This window comes from Gadus macrocephalus, chromosome 15, assembly GCF_031168955.1.
Source record: "Gadus macrocephalus chromosome 15, ASM3116895v1".
Taxonomy (NCBI): domain Eukaryota; kingdom Metazoa; phylum Chordata; class Actinopteri; order Gadiformes; family Gadidae; genus Gadus; species Gadus macrocephalus.
The window spans coordinates 3,895,764-3,916,711 of NC_082396.1; the positions used below are offsets into that span (position 1 = coordinate 3,895,764).

The window sequence follows — 20,948 nt, forward strand, 5'->3', positions numbered from 1 at the left end:
ATCGGAGTAACAAGAGGGAACGGGAATGGGCAGGCTGTAGAGTAGGAGCGGCATTTGGTTCTCCGTATCGGAGCACACCAGTTATTTGAATGGACGCGTGTTCGTCAGACGCACTTTTGAACTTCGAGCTCCAGTAATATAGTATTAAAGTGATATAACAACGCTACACAGCATATACGGGAACGTGACTATGGAGGGGGGAATCGCTATCTTATGTTTATCGGTTGCCATGTTTTTTGGATGTTTAGTAATCGGCTGGATTCCACTCTTAATCAAACTTTCTGATGTAAGTAAAACAATGATTTATTATACTGGTCCCATGCTTTCGGTTTAGTCCTATCTATTAGCAATGTAAGATTTCCAGTAGTCTATAATGTACACAATTAATATTCGAAAGCGAGAAAATATCAGAATAACAGTTATAATGGTCCATAATAACCAGGCTATATGATTACAGCTTGCAAGTATTTTGGCAGAGAAAATGTGAATTGGAAACTTGGTGTTAAGCGGCATTTCCTGGAGGAGACATCTGATTATTACCAAAATAGCCCCTGTAATCATTGTAATCACCTCCTCCGACTCAGCGAAGCCTACAAATTGTCGCGATCCTGGGAGCAGGTCTCCTGTGCGGGACATCTCTGGCGATCATCATCCCAGAGGGAACCGACCTTCTCCAAGATACATGGAAAGGTGACTGCTTCTCTATTAAATTGTATCCGAAAGTTTTGGCCTCACTTAAAACCCAAGTGTAACCAAGGCAAATAGTATGTTTAACACACCCATGACAGCATAATGTAGCTCATACTTATTCTGATGGGAATTTATGCTCGGATACAAATAGTCATCTACATCCCATTGTATGTGTTGTTCTTGTATCGGTTTTCCCTATACAGCCTCTGAAACCGCACTTGTTCAAAACAACAGCAGTGGGACGACGGTGGTGTCGTTTGCCAACAGCATCCCCTCTCGTTTCTACATCGGCTTATCTCTAGTGTTCGGTTTCATCTTCATGTTTGTGGTGGATCAGCTTAACCTCTACTTCTCCACGGCGACGCGCGGTAAAACACATTTCACTATTCTTCCACTTTTCGTTGTTCTAAAAGCAGATATCTCACACCTGCATTGTTGTCTGCTCCAGGTTCAGGATGCATGCCCAACAACAGCGGCATCACTGCATCCTTGGGGCTAGTGATCCATAGTGCAGGTACAATGGAGCGTTAGACTCTGCATTTCAAGGAATAACAAATCCATATTTTTCTGTATTCGAGTCTTAAGATATTCGCTGCCTTAGGTAACAGACAAACGACCCCCCCTCCCATGTGACTTAACATGTGATCCCTTCCTCTTTTGAGCTCTCACATGTTTCGGAAGTAGGCCTACTCCAGTATTTGCCCCATTCTGCTAGTATGAACTGAAGGATTTGAACACGATAGCAAACGCATGCAAACAGCAAAAGTGCATATTCCCGATTCCACTTGTGTGTCCAGCCGACGGCGTGGCACTGGGGGCGGCGGTGGCCTCTCCCGACATGGCGGTGCAGGTCATAGTGTTCGTGGCTGTCATCATGCACAAGGTGAGAGACGCCCTGCCCATGGGCATAACCTTGTTAGCACTCTGAGATTCTGCTTAGAATGAAGAGTGCTCAACAAATAAAATTAATTATTATTATTATTACCTTCCCCCCCTATTCACCGGGCGCCGGTCCCCAAACACGATACCGTAACTCGACTCTTGTCTGGTGTGGTCCACTCCCAAGGCCCCGGCGGCGTTTGGCATGGTCTCCTTCTTGATCCACATGGGGGTGAACAAGAGGCTGATACAGGGTCACCTGCTGGCCTTTTCGGCCGCTGCTCCTATTTTTGCCATCTGCACCTACTTCATCTTGACCGCGGTGAGGAACCTTGACTGACGACAGGATGTAGGACAAGATTTACCGCTGTCAATATTTGACAGGGTAATTTAGTGGATTCAAACTTTTAACTCAACCGGAAGGGTGGGAGTTGCCACACTCGCACACACACACTGGAATCTGTAAAACGCTCTGGGTGTCTTCTATACATATTTATATTTGAATGCAACTCATTATGAGCTTGTATGTATTTTAATGGCGTGTTCTCCCCCTGAAGGTGGGTGGTTCTACCCAGAGCCGACTCACTGCTACGGGCGTGGGCATGCTGTTCTCAGGCGGGACCTTTCTGTACGTGGCCACCGTACACGTTCTCCCCGAGGTCAGCTCGGGCCAGGGACACCACCTGTCGCCCGGGGACCTCCAGCACCTGACGGAGGCTGTCGCTGAACCCAGGGGGCCGATGGGTCTCTTGGAGAGTCTAACCTTTATCGGTGGAGCAGCCATTCCTGTTCTGCTGGCGCTCGGGCTGCAGGACGACTGATTCAACATCCTAAGAGAAACAATGTGCTAGTCTACACCTTAAAGGCAAATCAAGCATGGCTTTGACGCTAGGGGAATTGACTTGAATGAGAGCTCTGGGAAACTTCTCTCTTAGATATGCTGTCTGAATGACCATCCCGCATTTCATTACCAGGCTGGAAGTGTGTCTCATCAGTATCAAGTTTTTTTTTTCCATGGTGCGATGTGAAAGGAAGACAACATTTCTGGGACATGGCATTCTGGATGTAATCCTAGCTCATGTGTGAATACCAGGAAGGCAGATTTTGTACTGTGTCAATAGGATCCTTGGATGTAGTCCACTATCTTGATGTTGCACCCTCTAAGATAACACTGATGAAACATAAACTAGGTCACAGGTTTTTTCACATTGTTTGTTTCTTATAACATTCAGCTGGATAGCGTACACAGTCTGTACTGTACAGATATCAAATATCAATATGAATCTAGAATACACTGTGTGTGGGGAGTGTTCTGAAGAGTCATATGTCTGGGGTGAGAACGGTCTACCCTGGACCAGGGGGCGGGCAGTTAACTGAGTGATGGCAGATTTCAGCCAATCATCTTCTCCGTAGTGTGGTTTAGCTTTCAGGAAGTTCTTTGAATAACTGTAAATCACACAAAAAGTTTGCTAGCAATGTCTTAATTGAAATGGCCCAATGTTAGCTTAGTTTAAAATTCATTGCCAATGTTTATTAAATGTACTTTATTCAAAATGTAGTATTTGCAAGAAATATCTTTTATAAAGAAAATAAATCATTGTAATACACATATTTGCCTGAGTCATCAAGCCTTGTGATGGCTCTGTATGATCCAAGCAATTCCTTCAAAACCCTATTGTGTGTGCCTCAAGACTGACTTGTTTGGACAACCATGGGGCTAAACTTGGTTTAACCAGACATTTTATTAAGGAATTGCATTTCTTAATATTAAATCTATTACATTTAGTCCAATTGCTTGGCTTCATGATCCCATTATAAACGAAAGTTTCTCCAAGTAGCCAAATCGTTCGGCCACTAACCAAAATATTTCCCCAGTATTAAGTCATGAGGACTGTTCTATGCATAATACTGTGATACCCAATACAACATGGCCTAATACGTGCTTGTGTCTGTTGCCTGCTTATAGGCAAAAAGTTAAAAACTGAAACAAGTAAAGCCAGTTCAGGGACATTTACACATGGAACGGCTGATGATGTCCCAGAAGTGCCTTGATATCTTTTACCAGCAATGTCAGCGATAAATGTGCTGACGACAGTTGAAGACCTGTTTTTTTTCATATAACATATTTCCGTGTACCAGTGACCCTCTGTGAACCTCCATGTGATGAATAAAAACAAACAAATACAGATCTCAGCAGAGTTCATATTCAACGGGTGGGCATACTTTTACAAGCTCCTATCTGTATTCCATTTGTAGTGTGCATTATATTTCTAGTTACATCAAGGTTTTATGCAAAGAAGCAGAAAAAGTAAGCTCACCTTGCTACCGTACAGCTAAGCTCGGTCAAACACACGTAGACTAGTTTAGAGGGGTGATATGCAACCAGGTGTGAGTGTGATTAGCCATTGCAAGCCGTTTGTCTTTCCTGAGTTTTAGTGAGAATACAAGTGGGAGTGTCCAACTCGATGTATGATGGATAGATAAGCAACATTTGCTAAGGTCCACTGGCTAGGCTGGTAGACTGATCTATCCAGCTTTCCAGTAATGGTCCAGTTTCCCCTGGTTTGGCCTTTCATCGCTGAGGTCCTGGAGTGGATCAATATGGGGAGAAGCCGGCTGAAATCTGGGGAAACTGCAACCCAGCCGCTAACGATCTTCCCAGCCAGCGGGGTCTTTAGGCTCTACCAAATGTTCAACTTATGTAGAACTGTTGGTCATGTAAACTTATACTATTCCTCAATGAAATGTAAACCAAATCAAACCTATAATATTTTGCACCTGACATCATGATTCAACTCAGGGGGGCATTGCCCCCCCCCCCGCGACGCCCCCATTATGTCGGCTCAGCGGAAATGTCACATGACACATTACATCGTGATTTAACTCAGTGGGAGCATTGACCCCTCCTGCCCCCCATAATGTCCGACCACATGACATCTCAGCGGAGCCCTTCCCCAGATCATGACAGTGTCCACATGCTGCTCACACAGCCGTGGGAGGACACAGCAGCAGCACCCTAGCAGGAGGTCTCTCAGAGCTTGACTCCTGCCAAGCGGGCGCAGAGCTGGGCCTCCAGCGCCATGCGGTCGAACGTCCGCCTCGCACTCTGCTCCCTCACGCTCTCCCTCATGAGGAAGGAGGCGCGAGCCGCCCGGCGCGCCTCCTCCTGCGTCCGCTCCCGCTGCGCCCGCAGCTCCCTCCTCTTGCGCTCCTTGGCCACCGCCTGGCTCTCCACCGCCTCCCTGCGCGCCTCCTCCTCCCTCCGCACCCGCTCCCGGAGCTGCTGGTGGCAGAGGCGGCGGCCCAGGTTGTGCTGCCGGGCCTGCTGGGCCCGGGCCCGGGTCTGGGCCGAGACCTGGCGCGCGGCGCGCTCCGTGCGGCGCTGGCTGAGCTGCACCAGCAGCAGCTTGTGGCGGAGCTGCTGGCGGCTCTGCTGCTCGGCGGCGGCGCGAGCCTGCTGGATGTGCTCCGTCTGCAGGGAGCCCCGCTCCCGCAGCTCCCTGCGCCGCCCCTCCGAGGCCCGCGCCTGCTCCTCCCGGGAGCGCCCGAGCCTCCGCTCCATGGCGCCCCTGGCCTCCGCCTCGGCCTGCTTCGCCTGCTGCTCCGCGTGCTTTCTGAGGAGAACGTGCTGCAGGAGCTCCCGGCTGTTCTCCAGCGACAGCCTCTTCTTCTCCCTCCTCTCCCGCGTGGCCTTCCCGCTCCTGGCCCTCTGCTCCCGCTCCGCCGCCCGCCGGGCCTCCTTCTCCCTCCCCGCCTGCTCCACCTCCTCCCGGCCCCGGAGCAGCCCCTCCTGGCAGCGCTTGCGTGACTGCGCCTCCGTCCGGGCGGCCTCCGACGCCTCACGGCGTCGGGCCACCAGCTCCTCCCTGGACCTCAGCCAGCGCTCCTCCTGCAGCCGCGCCTGCTGCTCGCGCAGGGACGTCAGCTCCTGGTGCCGCCGCTCCCTGCTCCGGCCCAGGGCCTCCGTCTCCTGCCGCCAGCGCTGCAGGCTCTGCCTCAGCCTCCTCCTCCTGCCCTTCTCCTCCTGCGCCCGCCGCGCCGCCTCCTCGCCGCGGGCCTGCTGCCGCTCGTGCTCCCCCTGCTTGCGGAGGGACAGCAGGCCAATCTCCTCTCGGCGCTTGACCAGCATGAGGGCGGCGATCTTGCGGTCCTTCTCCGACACCGTCACGCGCATCTTCTGGTGGATGTCCCCCGTGAGGCGCTCCAGCTGGGTCTGAGTGGCCGGGGAGTGTCTGAGGTCACCCAGACTGTGGCTGCCGCCGGTGGACAGCCTGCCGCCGGTGGACAGCCTGCCGCCGTAGTCGTCGTTGTTGTTCTTGTTGTTGTGGTTTCTCGGTCTGAGGGATCTCAACGCACACTTACGTTTGTAAGTAGTAGTAGAAGGTGGGGGTTTGCCCACAGCGCTGCTGCTGCGGATGAATCCTTGCGCAACAGAGTGCTGTGGTGGCGGGCTGCTGTCATCAGCGTCAGTGTGTGGAGAACAACAGTCGCTCCTGCTGCTGTCGCGGACAGCCCTGCCGACCACTACTAAAGCAGGGAGCTGCGTTGGGGGAAGGGGGGCCCGCGATTTTTTTTCGTCCGGAGCCTTCTTGACGATTTTCTCTCTTCCCTCTCGACATAGGTGCAGGAGCTTCCTGCGCTCCTTCTCGTAGGTCTGGTGCATCACTGTTAGCGCCTCGTACGGTTTTTCGTGGCTTTCAGCGACGAGCTCGTTGAGGGACTTGATCAGAAGTTCTACAGGTTTCTTCACACCCGATCTTGAATGGGGACTCCTATCTGCCTTGGAAGTCTCCAAATTGTGCGGAACCAATTTAGGGACAGGTTGCGTTATTTCTCCCATTTCGCAATTAGGATATTAACGTCGATAAAATGCAATTAAGAACTCCTATGACCATTCATATAAAAAAATTGATAGGATTCAGGTCTTTAGAGGAAACCTGTTGGAGAAATACGTTTAGTTCCACCCGAAGCAAGGTTGTCTGTGCTTCTCCCCGGACAGGGGATTAGTCAGGTAATCAGATGGAGAGGACAGACCTTGCTGATCGTGCGTCACATGATCAACTGAGCCCTTGGTTGTGACAAAAGAAACAAAAGTGGTGGAAAAACACTGAAAAGGGATCAATGCTTCAAATCAGAGTTGAGTCGCTGTCACTGAAGTACCATAATAATGTTTTGTTAGGCCTACGTTTAATTTTTGAACATTTGATAGCATTTAATTACATGAAAAAGAGTAAAGATGTACCTGCTCCAGCTGAGACACGGGGAAGCATCGGTGATTAGCGGGCAAATACAATATATTAGGTGGGCCCCTGCTGACATAGTCCTCATGTCAATGAGAAATCACCTCCTTTATTGCAAAAACTTTTGTAACTTCTGTAAATAATAATGAATAAATGCGTTCAATTTTTTATTTGTTATTATACGAATTTATTTGTATGCGTTGCTCAAAGCTGTGCAATGGGTCCCGTCCCGATGCATGGCTAAAACCGAACCAAGTTGTGATGTGATTTGGGGCTTGGGGACCGGTCACCGTCTCCAAGGTAAACGCAAAGTCGCCCTTACCACAGCGACCCCTGCAGTTCACCGCACCTCATTTTCTAAATGCTTTCGTCTTTGGTTTTTAAAATAACTGCATCGCTACGGATCAGACCAATTTAGTTTGTCTTGTACCATTGGTTTATTTTATTTTTGCTTGATCCAAAAGGTAAACGAATAACTTTTCTACGTTACATTTCCGGACATTGACCCAGAAATGAAATTACCTCCTGATCGAGTCTTCCTGCAGTTGAAACCCGTCTTGCTACGCGGTGTAAATCATTATCATCTTTTTCATCAACCGCTGCAACAACCAGGCTGTTGTAGACTGAAACAGGATATACAGCTGGGTGTTCCATTAAGTAAATCTGAAGTTAAACCAATAATTAAATCAGAAATCAACAAGGTGTGGCAAGAACAATGGGATAGGGAAAATAAGGGTCGGTTCCTGCATAGAATTGAGAGGCAGGTGGTAACAAGGAGACAGGGCTACTGGAACAGAAGATGTGAGGTTATCATCACAAGACTACGCATAGGGCACACATGTCTTAACCACAGTATGAACATCATAGGCAAACATGAAACAGGGGTCTGCCCAAAATGTAATGGTGGAGAAACAGTGGAGCATGTTTTACCACAATGTGAAGCGTAAAATTTGGAGAGAAGGCAGCTGTTGAAAAATGTTAAAGCTTTGGGTCAAACAAGCTTGACCTTAGAGGGTTTACTCTCCTTTTCCACACTGAGACCACCAGCATGGAAACATGTAATGACTTATCTAAAAGCAACAGGTTTATTTGACAGATTATAATTTAATCTGTTGTTTTCTATTTTTAGGATTTTGTTTATTTATTTTTGTTCTTTTGCATAGTTTATAACGTATAACCTCCATCGAAGCTCTAAACCAAACAGTAGGTGGCGGTAATGCACCATATTGGTTTGCCATCTGCCAAATAAAAAAGAAAGAAGAAGAAGAAGGCTGTTGTAGTTTCAAGTTCTTATATCTGCTTTGCATATCTGCACAACGGCAGGGGTTTTCAATAAAGCTTTCAAATTAAAATTAAAAGAGCAAGGAGCAGAGGACGGAGCAGAGGCAGCGGTGATTCGGACCCTCTGCAGAACGGTAACACGAACGAAGGGAGGAGTATGAAAAGAGGAAGGTGCACAGGCAGCGGCGATGCAGACCCGCCGCAGAACGGTACCTCCGACGACGGGATGTGGGTTCGAGGCCCCGAAGCCGGGGCCAGCAACATTGACAGCCTGCCCGACACGAACGATGAGGTTGACTCGGCCCATAGAAGAGATATCAGGAGCAAATACCGGGTGCTGATCAGCAGCATTCAACGTGAGTAGGGGGACTGGGATGAGCCATGAATGAAGCCCTGTCATTTTGTTTATGGTTGTCACTTTCACTTTGGGGTGAATGTAATGCCCTGCTGTCCATGTTCTTGTCCATCTCAACAGAGAACCGAGAGGATATGCTGAATAATCGTGATAATAAAATCACAGAAGTACTGGACGAAGCGAACACACTTTTTAAGGAAGGTATGTGTGATGAGGGCAGAGTTTACACACAGTGACTTTGTTTGTTTATTATCTCGTCAAATTCATAATGCATATTAAATACATACAGCTGCAGTAACCACTCAATACTTTCTAGTGCTTTGAAGGCAGCTGAGAAATTTGAATTCATTCAAAGTGTATATGTTCTAATGCTATAGTGTCTTGGAAAATACGTATCTGAAGAAATAACCCGATATATATTGAAGATAATAAACACCTCAAATTAATAACAACAACATGCTTTTTTGTCAAGTGTCGCTCGTTGCTTTGGCTGATGGCTTTTCTCCTTGGCAGTGCACCAAGCCAGAGAGGCAGCGCTTGATTCCCAGCTGCTGGTGGTGGCATCGGACCTGGGCAAGGAGAAGGCCAGCCAGCTGTTCTCTGAAGGCCTCTCTTTCGACCCTTCTACCTTTGTACAGCATACTGTGAGTGTTCTGGAGGGCTTGTTCTGAATGGCTGGTGTTTGTAGGCTGTTGAATTATGTTTATACACAAGTTCAATTTCGAGTTCAAGTTTCATTTTATTGTCATTCCACATGTTAGACACATGGAGAACGAAATTCACTCTCATGACCAGCAATATGGCAGGATATGACAGACACACGGTTCCATTGTCTGGAAAAGTCTTGTCTGATGCGTCACAATTGCAGATATGGATCATCAGAACGTTAATTCCGTGAACTTTTAGTTAACTTATAGACCTGGAAGATTAGTTATTACATGGGTGGTTTCGCTTTACACCCTTATCCTTATAGAGGCTCATTTTCCGTGTTGTCGTGTGGTCCTTCTCACCGGCCGTTACAGCTGTCCTTCATGGGACTCAACTGGCTAGAAGAAGAGGGGGAGAGCTCAGACGAAGGAGCGGCCACATCGCACGGCTCTCTTCCCCGGAATGCCTGGCACAGGCTGGCCCGCCGAGCCGAGGCGTGCTTCCGGAGCACCCCGGCCTTCCACTTCATGTGAGTGGCTGTCTCTCACCTCTGGATGACGATGTGTGCCTAACGCAGGGAGCCAGTGGGCCCACTCCAACCAAACACCTGCTGCATGCAGTAGGGCTGCTCGATTATGGGAAAAATCATAATCACGGTTATTTTGGTCAATATTGAAAATCACGATTATTCAAACGATTATTTTTGACATGTTGTATTTATTCAGCATGTCTCTCCCAAAAGAAACTTTGTAACTGAGGAACTTTCAAATTTTGCCTTAAAAAAATACACAAAATGGTCAAAAAGAAAAATTTCCAATCTAAAATAATCAACAGATATGTATCCAGCTGTTCTGCCCTTGCTATAAAACATTAAAAGAAAAATCGAAAAAACTGATTATGTTAATTTTGTGATCGTTAAAATCGAAATCGCGATAAAATTTCAATTAATCACCCAGCCCTAGCATGCAGTGTGTCCCACACATTGACGAGACGAATTTCGGCCGCCATTGTTTCAATATCCCCAAAAAAATTAATGACAAACTCAACACATCTGTGATACTTTGTTTGGGTTAAACCCAGCAGTCTGTATTAAGGCTAGCTGAGATGAAAAGGTGTGTTTTGAGAGCTGGAGACGAAGTGTGTGTGTGTGTGTGTGTGTGTGTGTGTGTGTGTGTGTGTGTGTGTGTGTGTGTGTGTGTGTGTGTGTGTGTGTGTGTGTGTGTGTGTGTGTGTGTGTGTGTGTGTGTGTGTGTGTGTGTGTGGCACAACATTCATATCAGTACCAGCAGTTTGTTAGTAATTTGTCAGTAATTCACCGTCGTCACCATCAATTGTGTATTCCTTTGGATGTGAAAAACGTAATTTTTAGTCGATCAAACTCTCCTTCTGCTGATCATCACTTTAGACGGACTCGAAGCCAATTCAAGCAGGAGATTGCAGAAAACCATGATAGTCCTTATTTAGATCCTACGAAAGGCTGATTTGTATTCAAACCTGTCTGAAATCTGAAACACGTTGATTTTTTTCCCCTCCAGGTACGGCTCGTTCCATGCAGAGCCCCCACCCCCGAAGCCGCGGGTGGAGAGACAGAGGAAGGCTCCCACCAAGGAGGCCAAGAGGATCATGCCTACTCAGGTAGAACACACTGGACCTGGACGCTCTTACTTTGAAACGGGTCACAGGTTCTTCTGTTGATTGCCTATCGTCTCTGACGGTTGTCTGTGTTTGTAGGTGGATGTATATATTTTCCAAAGTCATACCTTACAAGAGTCAGCGTATAAGACCGACAGCATTGGTTAAAAGGTCTTGTAAAGCAGGTACCAAATTGACAGCTTAGGTCAGGGGAGTTTGGTGGTAAATGTAATTTTTAGTGGAGTGATAGAACTTAGTACAGCCAAATAAATGGTGTCATTATTTGACACAAACAACATAAGTATCTTCCAAAAAGCGTGTTGTTTATCCGTATCATGATTAGGGTTGCCGCGGTATACGGTATTAACGGTGTTGAGGCCAACACTGTTTACTCAGTGTTGCACACCGGCGACACCGAGTTTTTTTTCAGTAATAAAAAACAAATTCAGTAAAAATGAATAATATAATTATAATTAAGAAAATTAAAACGTGTAGAATAGGCCACAGTTCTGCTCTGTGCGGAAGAGAATTGGCGCGCCGAGAATTGGCGTGCTTCCTTACAAGACCGGTAACCATAGCAACGCCGGTAAACCAACCCCGCGAAAAGCCCAATCCCTACGTGAGCTCCCCGCGCTACGGCCATCCGGAGGCGCACAGAGCTTTTGGCCGTGATATTATGATGTATACAATTATATTACACTATTATATATAGAACGTTATAAGAAGCCGAGAATTGGCGCGCTGCCAGCCGCTGTCACCGAGTGTGAGAGGAGAGCTGACGGAGAAGATGGCGGTTGACCTAGTTTCAAAGTTAATAGCGTTTATACCGCTAATACCGGTGTTGACACGAGCGTATTACTCGGTGGGACAATGTCCACACCGCGGCGACCCTGATCACGATGATATACACGATACACCACGTGCAAATATTGAATCTCTACAAAGATGCAGGTGGATGTCAGTCAATGTATAGAAATCAACTCCTCCGGAGCACTCATGGTTTGTGTAGGTTCACTGGCAAAAGAATAGTATTATTTTTCATTTATTTGAACTTTGTTCAAGAGCACAGCACTGTTTGAAACTTAGAAGTGACTCGTGCACTCCCGTGGATGCCTCCTAGCTAAGTGCCTTTACTTTCCTCCTGTCCTTCAGTTGAAGAAGATGGAGGAGTCCCAACAGGAGGCCACGGAGAAGGAGGTGGAGAGGATCCTGGGCTACTTGCAGCAGTACCACGCTCAGGACCGTGAGTCGTATCCACGTACTGTACATACGTTGGGGAAGCAGTAGCTCAGGAGGTAGAGCTTGTTGACTGGGGTGTAACGGTACACTGAAGTCACGGTTCGGTTGATACCTCGGTTCAGACATCGCGGTTCGGTACGAGTTCGGTACAATGAAGGGAAAAGAAGAAACAAAAATGCAGAAGGCCATTTTCTTTTCAATAATAACGAAGCTGTTGCCGTTGTCCAGAAATACCTCACACATAATGTTTGTTTATTATCCCTCACGGAAATGCGATTTTGTCGACCAATCAACGAACGGCGTGTGTAGCTCGAACTTGCCGGCGCCCTTTCAGGCCTCTCAGTTGTCCCTGAAGATCGCGTATCTAAAATTTGTTTGGCATTACATTAATCAATCAGTCCCTCCAGGATTTCGCAGGCCTTTTTTGAGATTGCGGCCTAAAATGCCTGATGTTGCGTGTTTTTTTTTCTAAAAAGTTGCGATGAAAGTTGCGGTGTTTTTAATGTTTTTGTTGCGATTACAGTGCGAGAGGAAGTGAAAGTTGCGATAAAGTTGCGTTTTTTCTGATTAATTTTCTGATTAATTTCTTAAATATTAAGTTATTACTGAAGACAACATTAATTAAAAGAACAAAAACACTGAGAAATGGTCCTATGAATAATAGATTCTTGTTTTTTACCGCGCTGGCAATTGACTTGGATGCAACAGCCAGTGTCATAGTGATCTGCCTCGTCGTCTGACGTCCTGCCTGCAGTTCTGTAGTTATGTTTTGCGGTGGCAAAATGCTTATCAATGGAAGATTTCCGATTATGTTCCACCACAACATTGCACGCAGTGGTAAATAATTTCCCCCCGCTTTCATGTAGAACACCAGAATACTGCTTTTACAATTTACATTTAGGGCATTTAGCAGGCGCTTTTATCCAAAGCGACTTGCATCGTTGAATACACACATTGACACACCGACGGCAGAGTCAACCATTAGAGGAGACAGCCAGCTCGTCAGGAGCAGTTAGGGTTAAGTGTCTTGCTCAGGGACACATCAACACTCAGCTAGGAGGAGCTGGGTATTGAACTAGCAACCTTTCAGTTACAAGACAACTGCTCTACCTCCTGAGCTAAGCCAACCCCTTTTCGCAATCTTTCGAATCGTTTGAAGTAGCAAACACGGAAGTAAGGCAGAAGGTTGTTTGTCGACGTCAGTTCAAGACGACGCCACTGATTGGACAAATTTGCGGGAAGGTTGTGGTGGTTGGTTAAAATTGCGATGATGTTGCGTTGAAGTTGCAAATCGCAGCATCGCGAAATCCTGGAGGGTCAGATTAATTTGCACATCAGTTTTATTTAATTTTACACCGTATGTATTCTCTGTGTAAATCTATGCACTGAACCGTGACATCCGTACCGGTTCAATACGAACACATGTATCGTTACACCCCTTCTTGTAACCGAAAGGTTGCTAGTTCAATCCCCAACTCCTTCTAGCTTAGTGTCGAGTTGTCCCTGAGCAAGACACCTAACCCTATATGCTCCCAACGTTGGGGTGTTGGACAGCATCGTCGATGTTTGAACGTGTGCATGAATGGTTTTAAGGTGCTTTGGACAAAAGCGTCAGCTAAATACCCTGAAAACATCCAGACAGTCCATCGTCTCAGCCTGGCATTGCCCGTCGCGAGGTACATAACGACTAATCCTTTGGCTTTGTGTGTCCCTCGCAGCCACTTCGCCGATCTCCTATTACGAGTTTGTCATCAACCCCCATTCGTTCTCTCGAACGGTGGAGAACATCTTCCATGTGTCGTTCTTAGTCAGGGTGAGTCTTCTGTGATCAAGTGATTGCCTGGCATCTGTGTGTCTGTCTGTTGGGTTTGTTCAAGTGACCGCCAGACAAGACCTATTCAGAAGTAATCAGGATTTTGTTTATTTTTGCTGCACGGCCACTCACTGTCTCACTGCTGTTCCACTTAACCCTCAAAGCAAGTCAAGGGCTTGGGCCAAGGGGCTGAGGAGTTGGTAGGGTTGGGTTAATCAGACGGGAGGAGATTCTGACTGCGATTTTCCCTGTGGCCTCTCCACCTTTGGTCCCTAATGTGTAGGTCTGTACCTGGAGAGTGGGACAGACTTTACATACACAAAGTGGGGTCACATTGTGTTGTTATTTTGTTTAATTATTTTTGTGTTGCACAGATTCTCCATCATTTATGTGCTTCACAGAGGCAATCAACTGGGATATAAGGTCAACACCATAAAGATATTGTGTTGAGTGGAACAATATCCCTGTTTCTGCAGGCTTTTTCAGTTCTATTTTTGTGTTTCTTGGTCTGGTTAGCAAAAACTTGATTTAAGTTTGAAAGCCTGATAGGATGTATCTTTGTTGTGTCGATGCAGTGTTTCTTTTTTAATTGGCAAGATGTGAATGTTCTCTTGTTTGTTTTGCCTCTTGTAGGATGGTTTGGCAAGGATGTACATGGATCGTGACAAGATGCCCTGCATTGGTGAGAATGACTGTGTTTATCCTTGCAAGGCCTTCTAGCAACATCTGCGAACGACGTGCAACATTTGCATACAACGTTGGAGGCTGGCAGAAACAATGGAAAAAGTTACTCAATTGGAAGCAACTTGGCAATGATTATAATATATTATATTGGTTATATATATATATATATATGGTTATTTACCTTTATCTATTCCTTCTAAAATTATGTACTGGCTATTATGTAAGGGATAATGTATAGAACGCCGGTCATCATCGAAAATAAGCCTTCATGGCGAAGCAAGACACCTCCGCTGCGCGTCGGTGTCCTGTTCGCCCTGTCGGGGCTTATTTTCCCGATAATGACCGGCGTTCTATACATTATCCCTTACATAATAGCCAGTACATAATTTTAGAAGGAATAGATAAAGTTAAATAACCATCAGAATCACTCCAATAGCCATTAGTAATAAATGAATGCAGTACCCGTGACCACAGATAGGTGGATCCATTTCTCCCATTCGTGTCATGCTTTCTATCAAGTAGTGGAACAGGTCAAACTATCCTTCTGACCCCCCCCCCCCCCTTAACACACTGTAACCATAGTGATACAACTGTGTTTGCATGTCTCAGGTCCTGTGGAGGACGGTATGGCGGAAGAGGGCACAGCCTCCGTCCGTAAACAGTGCGTCGTTTCCATCACCCTGCAGGGCTGGAGGGTGAGTAGCCCTTCCTGAAACACTTATCTTTTGAAGGAGACACATTATGCCCTCAGGTGTGAGTGTGATTAGCCGTTACAAGACGTTTTGGAAGTCTGGCCCTTATGACATCACAAGCGGGCATGTCCACCTAGATGTAGGTCTGATAGATGAGCAACGTTTGCTGCAGTCCACTGGGTAGGCTGGTAGACTGATCTATTCTGCACACATCTAGGTGGACACACCCACCTTTACTGTCAGAAGAGGCAGATTTTCAAAATTGCTTGTAATGGCTAATCACATTCGCACCTGGTGGCATAATCTGTTGCATTGTTTTGTGCTTCCAAGTGGGCAACTTTAATATTATGCATTTAGTTTTTCAGGTATTAATTGCATAAATTGCAAGTGTCATTTAACGTAGTATTTTATAATTATTGTATGATTTAATGAAAGGGGGTGGGATCAAACAAGTGTATACTTCTTCTCACTCCTTTTCAAATGTGTTAAGAAAAAATAAAGAAAAATAGAGCCTTGTTTTTGTTTGTCATTCAATGACATGTTTCTTGCATATTTGAAATACAAAAACATTAAAGTAAATCATTTGTGTAATAGCCATACAATAGCATTACATTTATATTTTTTGGGGTTGGCCTCTGTTTATTTTAACCATATTATCCTTAAAACGACAAATCAATGGGTATTGAATCATTGCAAATAGCATTAATGTGATGTTGTGTTGTCATTGTTTGATACACTGTCAAAGTCAACCTTTCCTTCCTGTGTGCTTCTCTCGCTCAGGAGCTCCGAGAAGACTTGGACATCCAAGAGTCGATGATCCAGCCACCAAAGTCGCAAACTAAATGACGGGTTATTGCCTTTTGTATAAATTTTATTTTAAAATGAATTTTTTATATTCTAGAGTATACATGTTTCTCACAAATTCTGCCCAATTTTGATCTATTTTCTGAAGGGTTTTCCTCAACCCTTCCTATTTGTATATTTTGGTTGCTTTTATTTACCGTTTTAAGAAAATGTGTTCAAATAAAACATCAGTTTTTAGATCAGTGTACCATTCCTCCATGCTTTAATTGATATGAATGATACTAGAAATGGCCCGAGTTTCACAGTTTGGTACACAGGAAACTAGGGTGACTCAAGTGCGAAGCAAAAGGGACAGGTCTTAGGAACGGGTCTCAAGTGGTCTCGCACCACTTGAGTCTTCCTTGAGTCCATCAGAACCTGACCCTGTTTGATGATGAACCCCAGGAAAGCCACCTCAGTGACATGAAACTTGGAAGTGTGCTGGCCCTTTGTTTGCTAAAAACCTCCAGATACTTGGTTGGAACATTGCTTAGCTCGGAGGGATCTGGAGACTTGGACACGGGGGAAGGCCTAGAAAAAAAAGGCAGGTGGCATGGCAAGTTGGACCCCACTCAAGGATGGACCCCGTCGACCAATCAATGTGGGTTGGGACGGTTCAGCCACGGGAAAACCAGGACCACAGGAAATTCTGGGGAGTCAAGCAAATGCAAGGAAATACTCTCGTTGTGATTCCCGACACGAAGGCGAAGTGGATCCAAAAAACATAAACTCAGTCCAAGAATCCAAAAAGGCAAAACACATTGACAGTAAATTCAAGGGGTAATCCGAAAGGCAGGGTAAGCAGACAGGCAAAGGTTGGCAACAAGATCAATTCAGAAAGGGCGAACAAATCCACAGGGTAATCCAAAACTCAAAAAGTCAAAGAACTTTTCAAAAAAAAAAGAACAAGAAGGCAAGAAGGCAATCAGCAAGTCCAAAATGCACTGGGGTTCAGTGAAGACTCAACAGAGACAGAGTGAAAAGATTAGGCTTAAATACTGTGAGACAAATGGCTAAAGAAATCACGTGACTAATTAACAGGGGGCAGGTGTGAGTCTGCTAACAAGAGACATAATTAGTCGGGAAAACACAGAACAGAAAGTCAGAATTGGCGACATCTAGTGGTCTATGACAAAAGTGATGTGAAAAAAATGATTTAAACAATGGCTAGGTAAAAGCCGTTTACATCTATCATTGTAGCCGGTTTAAGTTTATGATGAGTTATTATCACTTGAAGATGGCATGATTTGGTTGGAGCCTTGCATTCTTTGGGAAGTGAAACCGATCTGCATTAACTCCTCACACAACCTCCCTTCTCTCTTACTTCTCCCCCCTTTCCCGTCTCCCTCCACTGCCGGCTCTTATGCTGCTGTAGAACCATAAGTGCGCCTCTGCAGCCCGGTCGGTAGAGCAAAGCATTAACACGCCGCCGGGGTTAGGGGTTTGATTCCCCTGGGGGGGGGGGGGGGGACACTCAGGCAAAGCAATGTATGCACTTACACCATAGTAAGAGGATTTGGATAAATCATCCTCCGAATTGCATTATCTAGATATAATTTAATATATAGAGATAGATAGATTTATACATATATGTATATGTGTGTGTGTGTGTTTATATGTATATATATATATATATATATATATATATATATACATAAATTAATTAGTAAGGCTTTAATGGTATGAGTACTGTCAAATGAGCATAAAAACAGGGTGCTCCATCATCTTGTTGGTTTTTTGCTCGTTGTCTTTCTTTTCTATTCAGTTACGATGTTGTCTGACCAGTGCGTTTTAACCTTATCATATGTCTATAATGCCTTAAGCAGAGAAGCTCTCTGGGGACCGTTAAAGCGACAGGCTCTCAAACCCTTTTCCCCACTCTCTCCCATTCCCCCTGTATGAGCGCTTTCCCCTTCCTCACTCCTCCTGCCTGTGCTGTGCTTCAGCCCAGAGCCTCACCTTCCTATAGCAGAGCTCGGCGATGTACAGTGCAGCTGCTGCGACTGCTCTTCCTTCACACTCATTGAATCTGGTTGTTTTTTTTCCTCCCCAACGTAGATCTTATGCAACAGTGGCGTCTATGTCACAGGCACACCCAGTGGCCATGATGCAGTGGGGGAGACTCATTTAACTCATGCACTCATGCACAAGCTTGAACAGGCAGAAGGATAGATAAGAGAGAAAGAGAGAGAGAGGGAGAGGGAGAGAGAGGCGCGGACCCAGCTCCGCCGGCTCCTGCAGAAAGCTCCTTGCCTCCGCGATGCTGCTGCCCGCCGTTGCCCACGACGACGAGGACAACCATGCAGTTCTTCAGGGAGGCGTTCTGCCGACCGTGTAGCGCCAGAGTCACCTCGCCACAGGAGGACATGGAATACAGGATGGGCAACTGCATCGGAATTGCTCGCAACCAGGTAACGACGGCGGAGGAGGAGATGCTGCCAGGGGCGGTGGTGGATGGGAGACATCTCTCTCTGGCGTCTGTGGGAGTGTCACAGAGAGAGAGAGAGAGAGAGGGGGGGGGGGGGGGGGGGGGGGGGGAGTGAGGGAGCCAGTGTGTTTAAGAGGAAGGGATGAGGCCAATTTGGTTGAGCCGGCTGAATGCGTGTGCGTGTGCGTGTGTGTGAGTGTGAGTGTGAGTGTGTGTGTGTGTGCACCAGGACGAGCGCAGAGGGAGTCGCTGCGCTACAGTGCCGGAGGAGGGATGACGTCGGCATGGATACGGAGCTGTGTTTGGAGATGGAGAGCGGGAGGGGATGGAGGGGGAGGGGAGGGGGGGGGGGGGCTCAGTGTTATGAGGAAGAAAAAACCAACGAGGAAGAGGGGAGGGATAGGCCCACTCGGCTGGCTATGGAGTGTGAGATGAGGGTCATGTGGAGGATGGATAGAGTAAACAACAACAGGGATGGCAGTCTGATGTTCTGCCTTTTTATGTTTCTCATGCAAATGCGTCAAATTAGGATGGAGCAAGCCGCTGAACAGTGCTTGGCTGTGTGGTGGCCGGCCAGATTGCGATCACTACAGTTTGCAGGCACCCTGCGGTGCGATGAGATACGCGCGAAGCAGAGAAGAGATATCGGCTTGTGTTGTAGAGCCTTACTCTGTTGATGGGACCCTCTGTGAGCATGTTATTAAGCCTGGCACTTCGGTGATGATTACTGCTTAGTGGAGTGAAATGTCTCGCTGCAGTTCTGTATGCAATCCCTTGAATCTTGAAGACAGGGGGTTTGGGCGATGGGAACCAATATACGGGGGGGAAACAGGAGAGCTGGGGACGAAGGGTGAAATGGAAAGAGCAGAGAGGAGGAGAGAGGCTTAGCACCCCCCCCCCCCCTCGTACCAGCGCGCCTGTTTGTTTACAGCGTTGCCGTAGAACTGTCCCTTTCAGCTGACTGCCAGGTGTCTCATGTCCCTGGCAGAGGACGTACAGTCGCCCTACACACAACCCCCGCTCCCCAAAACACTCCCCTATCCCTCAGATCCTCCCCCAAACCTCTTGGCCTCTTGACCCTCCCCTCCCCTCCCCTCAACTCTCTTCCTGTCGTCTTCCTTCCTTCAACCTTACAGCGCCCCCCCCCTCGCGGACCCCCCCAGTCGCCTCCCTCCCCCTTCTCCACCCCGCTCCACACCGGCCAAAGTGTTACCCAACACAGCAAACATATACACAGTACAAATATAGACACAGAGGGAGTCGGGCTCCTCAGAAGAAGAGGCAGCCACGCAGCAGCCTGAGTTCAAGTGTAAACAGTCGAGCCACACGAGGCAAACGCTTTCTCTCGTTGGCTGCGGTGAGTCGTTTGGGAACTTTTCAGTTTGTTGTTTGGATAGTTTGTAGAATATGATTCTTAATAGTACGAATGTGACTATGAGTATGAATACTTTATGGCTTGGGTGCTCATTTGAGCTTTGCAGATGGTTGGTTTTGAGTTTGAGCGAGCTCAGTGGAGTGGAGCTCTGGTTTGATTCATTGAATGTATGGTGTGCCAATTGATGTTATGTAGAAAGTCATGCAGAGAGTTCTGTTCATGTTTGTAATGAAAGTGAGTAAAGGTATAGTATGGTCACTTCCCCATTCAAGCTTTGCTATTACATATATATAATGATAATAATTTATATATTATAAAAGATTAACGTAACATCCACCTATAACTATATTTCATATCCACATGAATAATACATTATAACGGGCATCTGTGTGAGGTGACATGTCATGGAGAAATGAGCTAACCCCATACTCATTCAGTTATTCTTGACTATGGTTCTCAGTTTGGAATGTGATTAAAGTTCTACAGCCAACATCAGATACATGAGATATGGCCCAAGTCGGCAGTGGGGTCAAGTTGCAGGAAGGAAGGCCTTGAAACAACACATAGCCTACAACACGTAGGTCTACACACAATGACATGCAGTGCGCGTCCAGACCAAGGAGCTCAGGTTGCAGATGTTGTAAGGCAGAGGTGTGACTGCTGCTTAGGGTATGACTGCTGGTGACCGAACCAGGAAACATACCCATACACCATGTGACCGCTGCCCGGTGCGTTCTGTTTGGCCAAAACGTTACACTCCCCTCTACACATTCACCCACACACTGAAATGACACTCCATTCAAGCACATAGCATAGTATAGCAGTACTCATTATGGAAAGGTGCTAGGTGACAGAAATATAAACGAGCGTGAAACCAGCGGAAAAAATTCTTGTGTTAAAAATGAATTAACCTGTTATCTCCAGTATACAGAAACAATGTAAGAGGTTCCTGACACAGAATTTCTCCAAAAATCTATGAGGGTGCAAAACTGCATTAGCATTTATAAGACATTACATAACGCTTCAAATTAAAGTCGATGCATTGGAATGATGTTTAACAACAGGTGACAAAGCCCGGCTCTATTAATAGCCCATATTCAGGTCAGTGGTTTCTGACGAAACACTCAGGCTGACTGCAGTCCCCTGTGG

The 20,948-nt window shown here is 46.6% G+C and overlaps 4 protein-coding genes across 13 annotated transcripts in view; 3 read left to right on the forward strand and 1 right to left on the reverse strand.

Moving 5' to 3' along the window:
• Window positions 1-11: 11 nt before the first annotated feature.
• LOC132473300 (zinc transporter ZIP9) lies at window positions 12-3,757 on the forward strand. 2 transcript variants are annotated; one of them, XM_060073374.1, is made up of 7 exons: window positions 12-286; window positions 585-690; window positions 894-1,058; window positions 1,139-1,204; window positions 1,488-1,573; window positions 1,757-1,891; window positions 2,127-3,757. In XM_060073374.1, exons 1-7 carry the CDS (start codon window positions 191-193, stop codon window positions 2,388-2,390), a joined length of 918 nt encoding a protein of 305 aa, XP_059929357.1. In that variant the 5' UTR covers window positions 12-190; the 3' UTR covers window positions 2,391-3,757. The 2 variants fall into 2 exon arrangements, with proteins under 2 accessions (XP_059929357.1, XP_059929358.1); XM_060073375.1 differs by lacking the exon at window positions 1,757-1,891.
• LOC132473280 (coiled-coil domain-containing protein 177) lies at window positions 3,293-6,707 on the reverse strand. The gene is made up of 2 exons (XM_060073349.1): window positions 4,436-6,707; window positions 3,293-4,347 (listed from the first exon to the last, which is right to left on the reverse strand). The coding sequence occupies exon 1, from the start codon at window positions 6,407-6,409 to the stop codon at window positions 4,601-4,603; it is 1,809 nt and encodes a 602-aa protein (XP_059929332.1). The 5' UTR covers window positions 6,410-6,707; the 3' UTR covers window positions 3,293-4,347; window positions 4,436-4,600.
• A 1,045-nt stretch (window positions 6,708-7,752) lies between these two features.
• On the forward strand, window positions 7,753-16,173 carry nsmce4a (NSE4 homolog A, SMC5-SMC6 complex component). The gene is made up of 10 exons (XM_060073370.1): window positions 7,753-8,446; window positions 8,566-8,646; window positions 8,959-9,089; window positions 9,468-9,622; window positions 10,629-10,728; window positions 11,878-11,968; window positions 13,683-13,777; window positions 14,411-14,459; window positions 15,071-15,156; window positions 15,934-16,173. Exons 1-10 carry the CDS (start codon window positions 8,248-8,250, stop codon window positions 15,997-15,999), a joined length of 1,053 nt encoding a protein of 350 aa, XP_059929353.1. The 5' UTR covers window positions 7,753-8,247; the 3' UTR covers window positions 16,000-16,173.
• Window positions 16,174-17,944: 1,771 nt separating this feature from the next.
• tacc2 (transforming, acidic coiled-coil containing protein 2) overlaps window positions 17,945-20,948 on the forward strand; it is a 54,001-nt gene continuing 50,997 nt past the window's right edge. For 2 of the 9 annotated variants that reach the window (XM_060073296.1, XM_060073297.1), the window contains exon 1: window positions 17,946-18,407. In XM_060073296.1, the coding sequence (XP_059929279.1) occupies window positions 18,297-18,407 (111 nt within the window). In that variant the 5' untranslated portion in view covers window positions 17,946-18,296. Of the gene's footprint in view, window positions 18,408-19,663; window positions 19,782-20,948 lie in introns of those variants that run through there. The other 7 variants (XM_060073293.1, XM_060073298.1, XM_060073300.1 and 4 more) reach the window with 5 other exon arrangements.

Coding starts and splice junctions, on each gene's coding strand:
- LOC132473280 (XM_060073349.1), bottom strand. CDS start 6,409: ATGGGAGAAATAACGCAACCTGTCCCTAAATTGGTTCCGCACAATTTG.
- nsmce4a (XM_060073370.1), top strand. CDS start 8,248: ATGAAAAGAGGAAGGTGCACAGGCAGCGGCGATGCAGACCCGCCGCAG. Junction 8,647..8,958: donor GAACACACTTTTTAAGGAAG/GTATGTGTGATG, acceptor TCTCCTTGGCAG/TGCACCAAGCCAGAGAGGCA. Junction 15,157..15,933: donor TCACCCTGCAGGGCTGGAGG/GTGAGTAGCCCT, acceptor TCTCTCGCTCAG/GAGCTCCGAGAAGACTTGGA.
- LOC132473300 (XM_060073374.1), top strand. CDS start 191: ATGGAGGGGGGAATCGCTATCTTATGTTTATCGGTTGCCATGTTTTTT. Junction 691..893: donor TCTCCAAGATACATGGAAAG/GTGACTGCTTCT, acceptor TTCCCTATACAG/CCTCTGAAACCGCACTTGTT. Junction 1,205..1,487: donor GCTAGTGATCCATAGTGCAG/GTACAATGGAGC, acceptor TTGTGTGTCCAG/CCGACGGCGTGGCACTGGGG.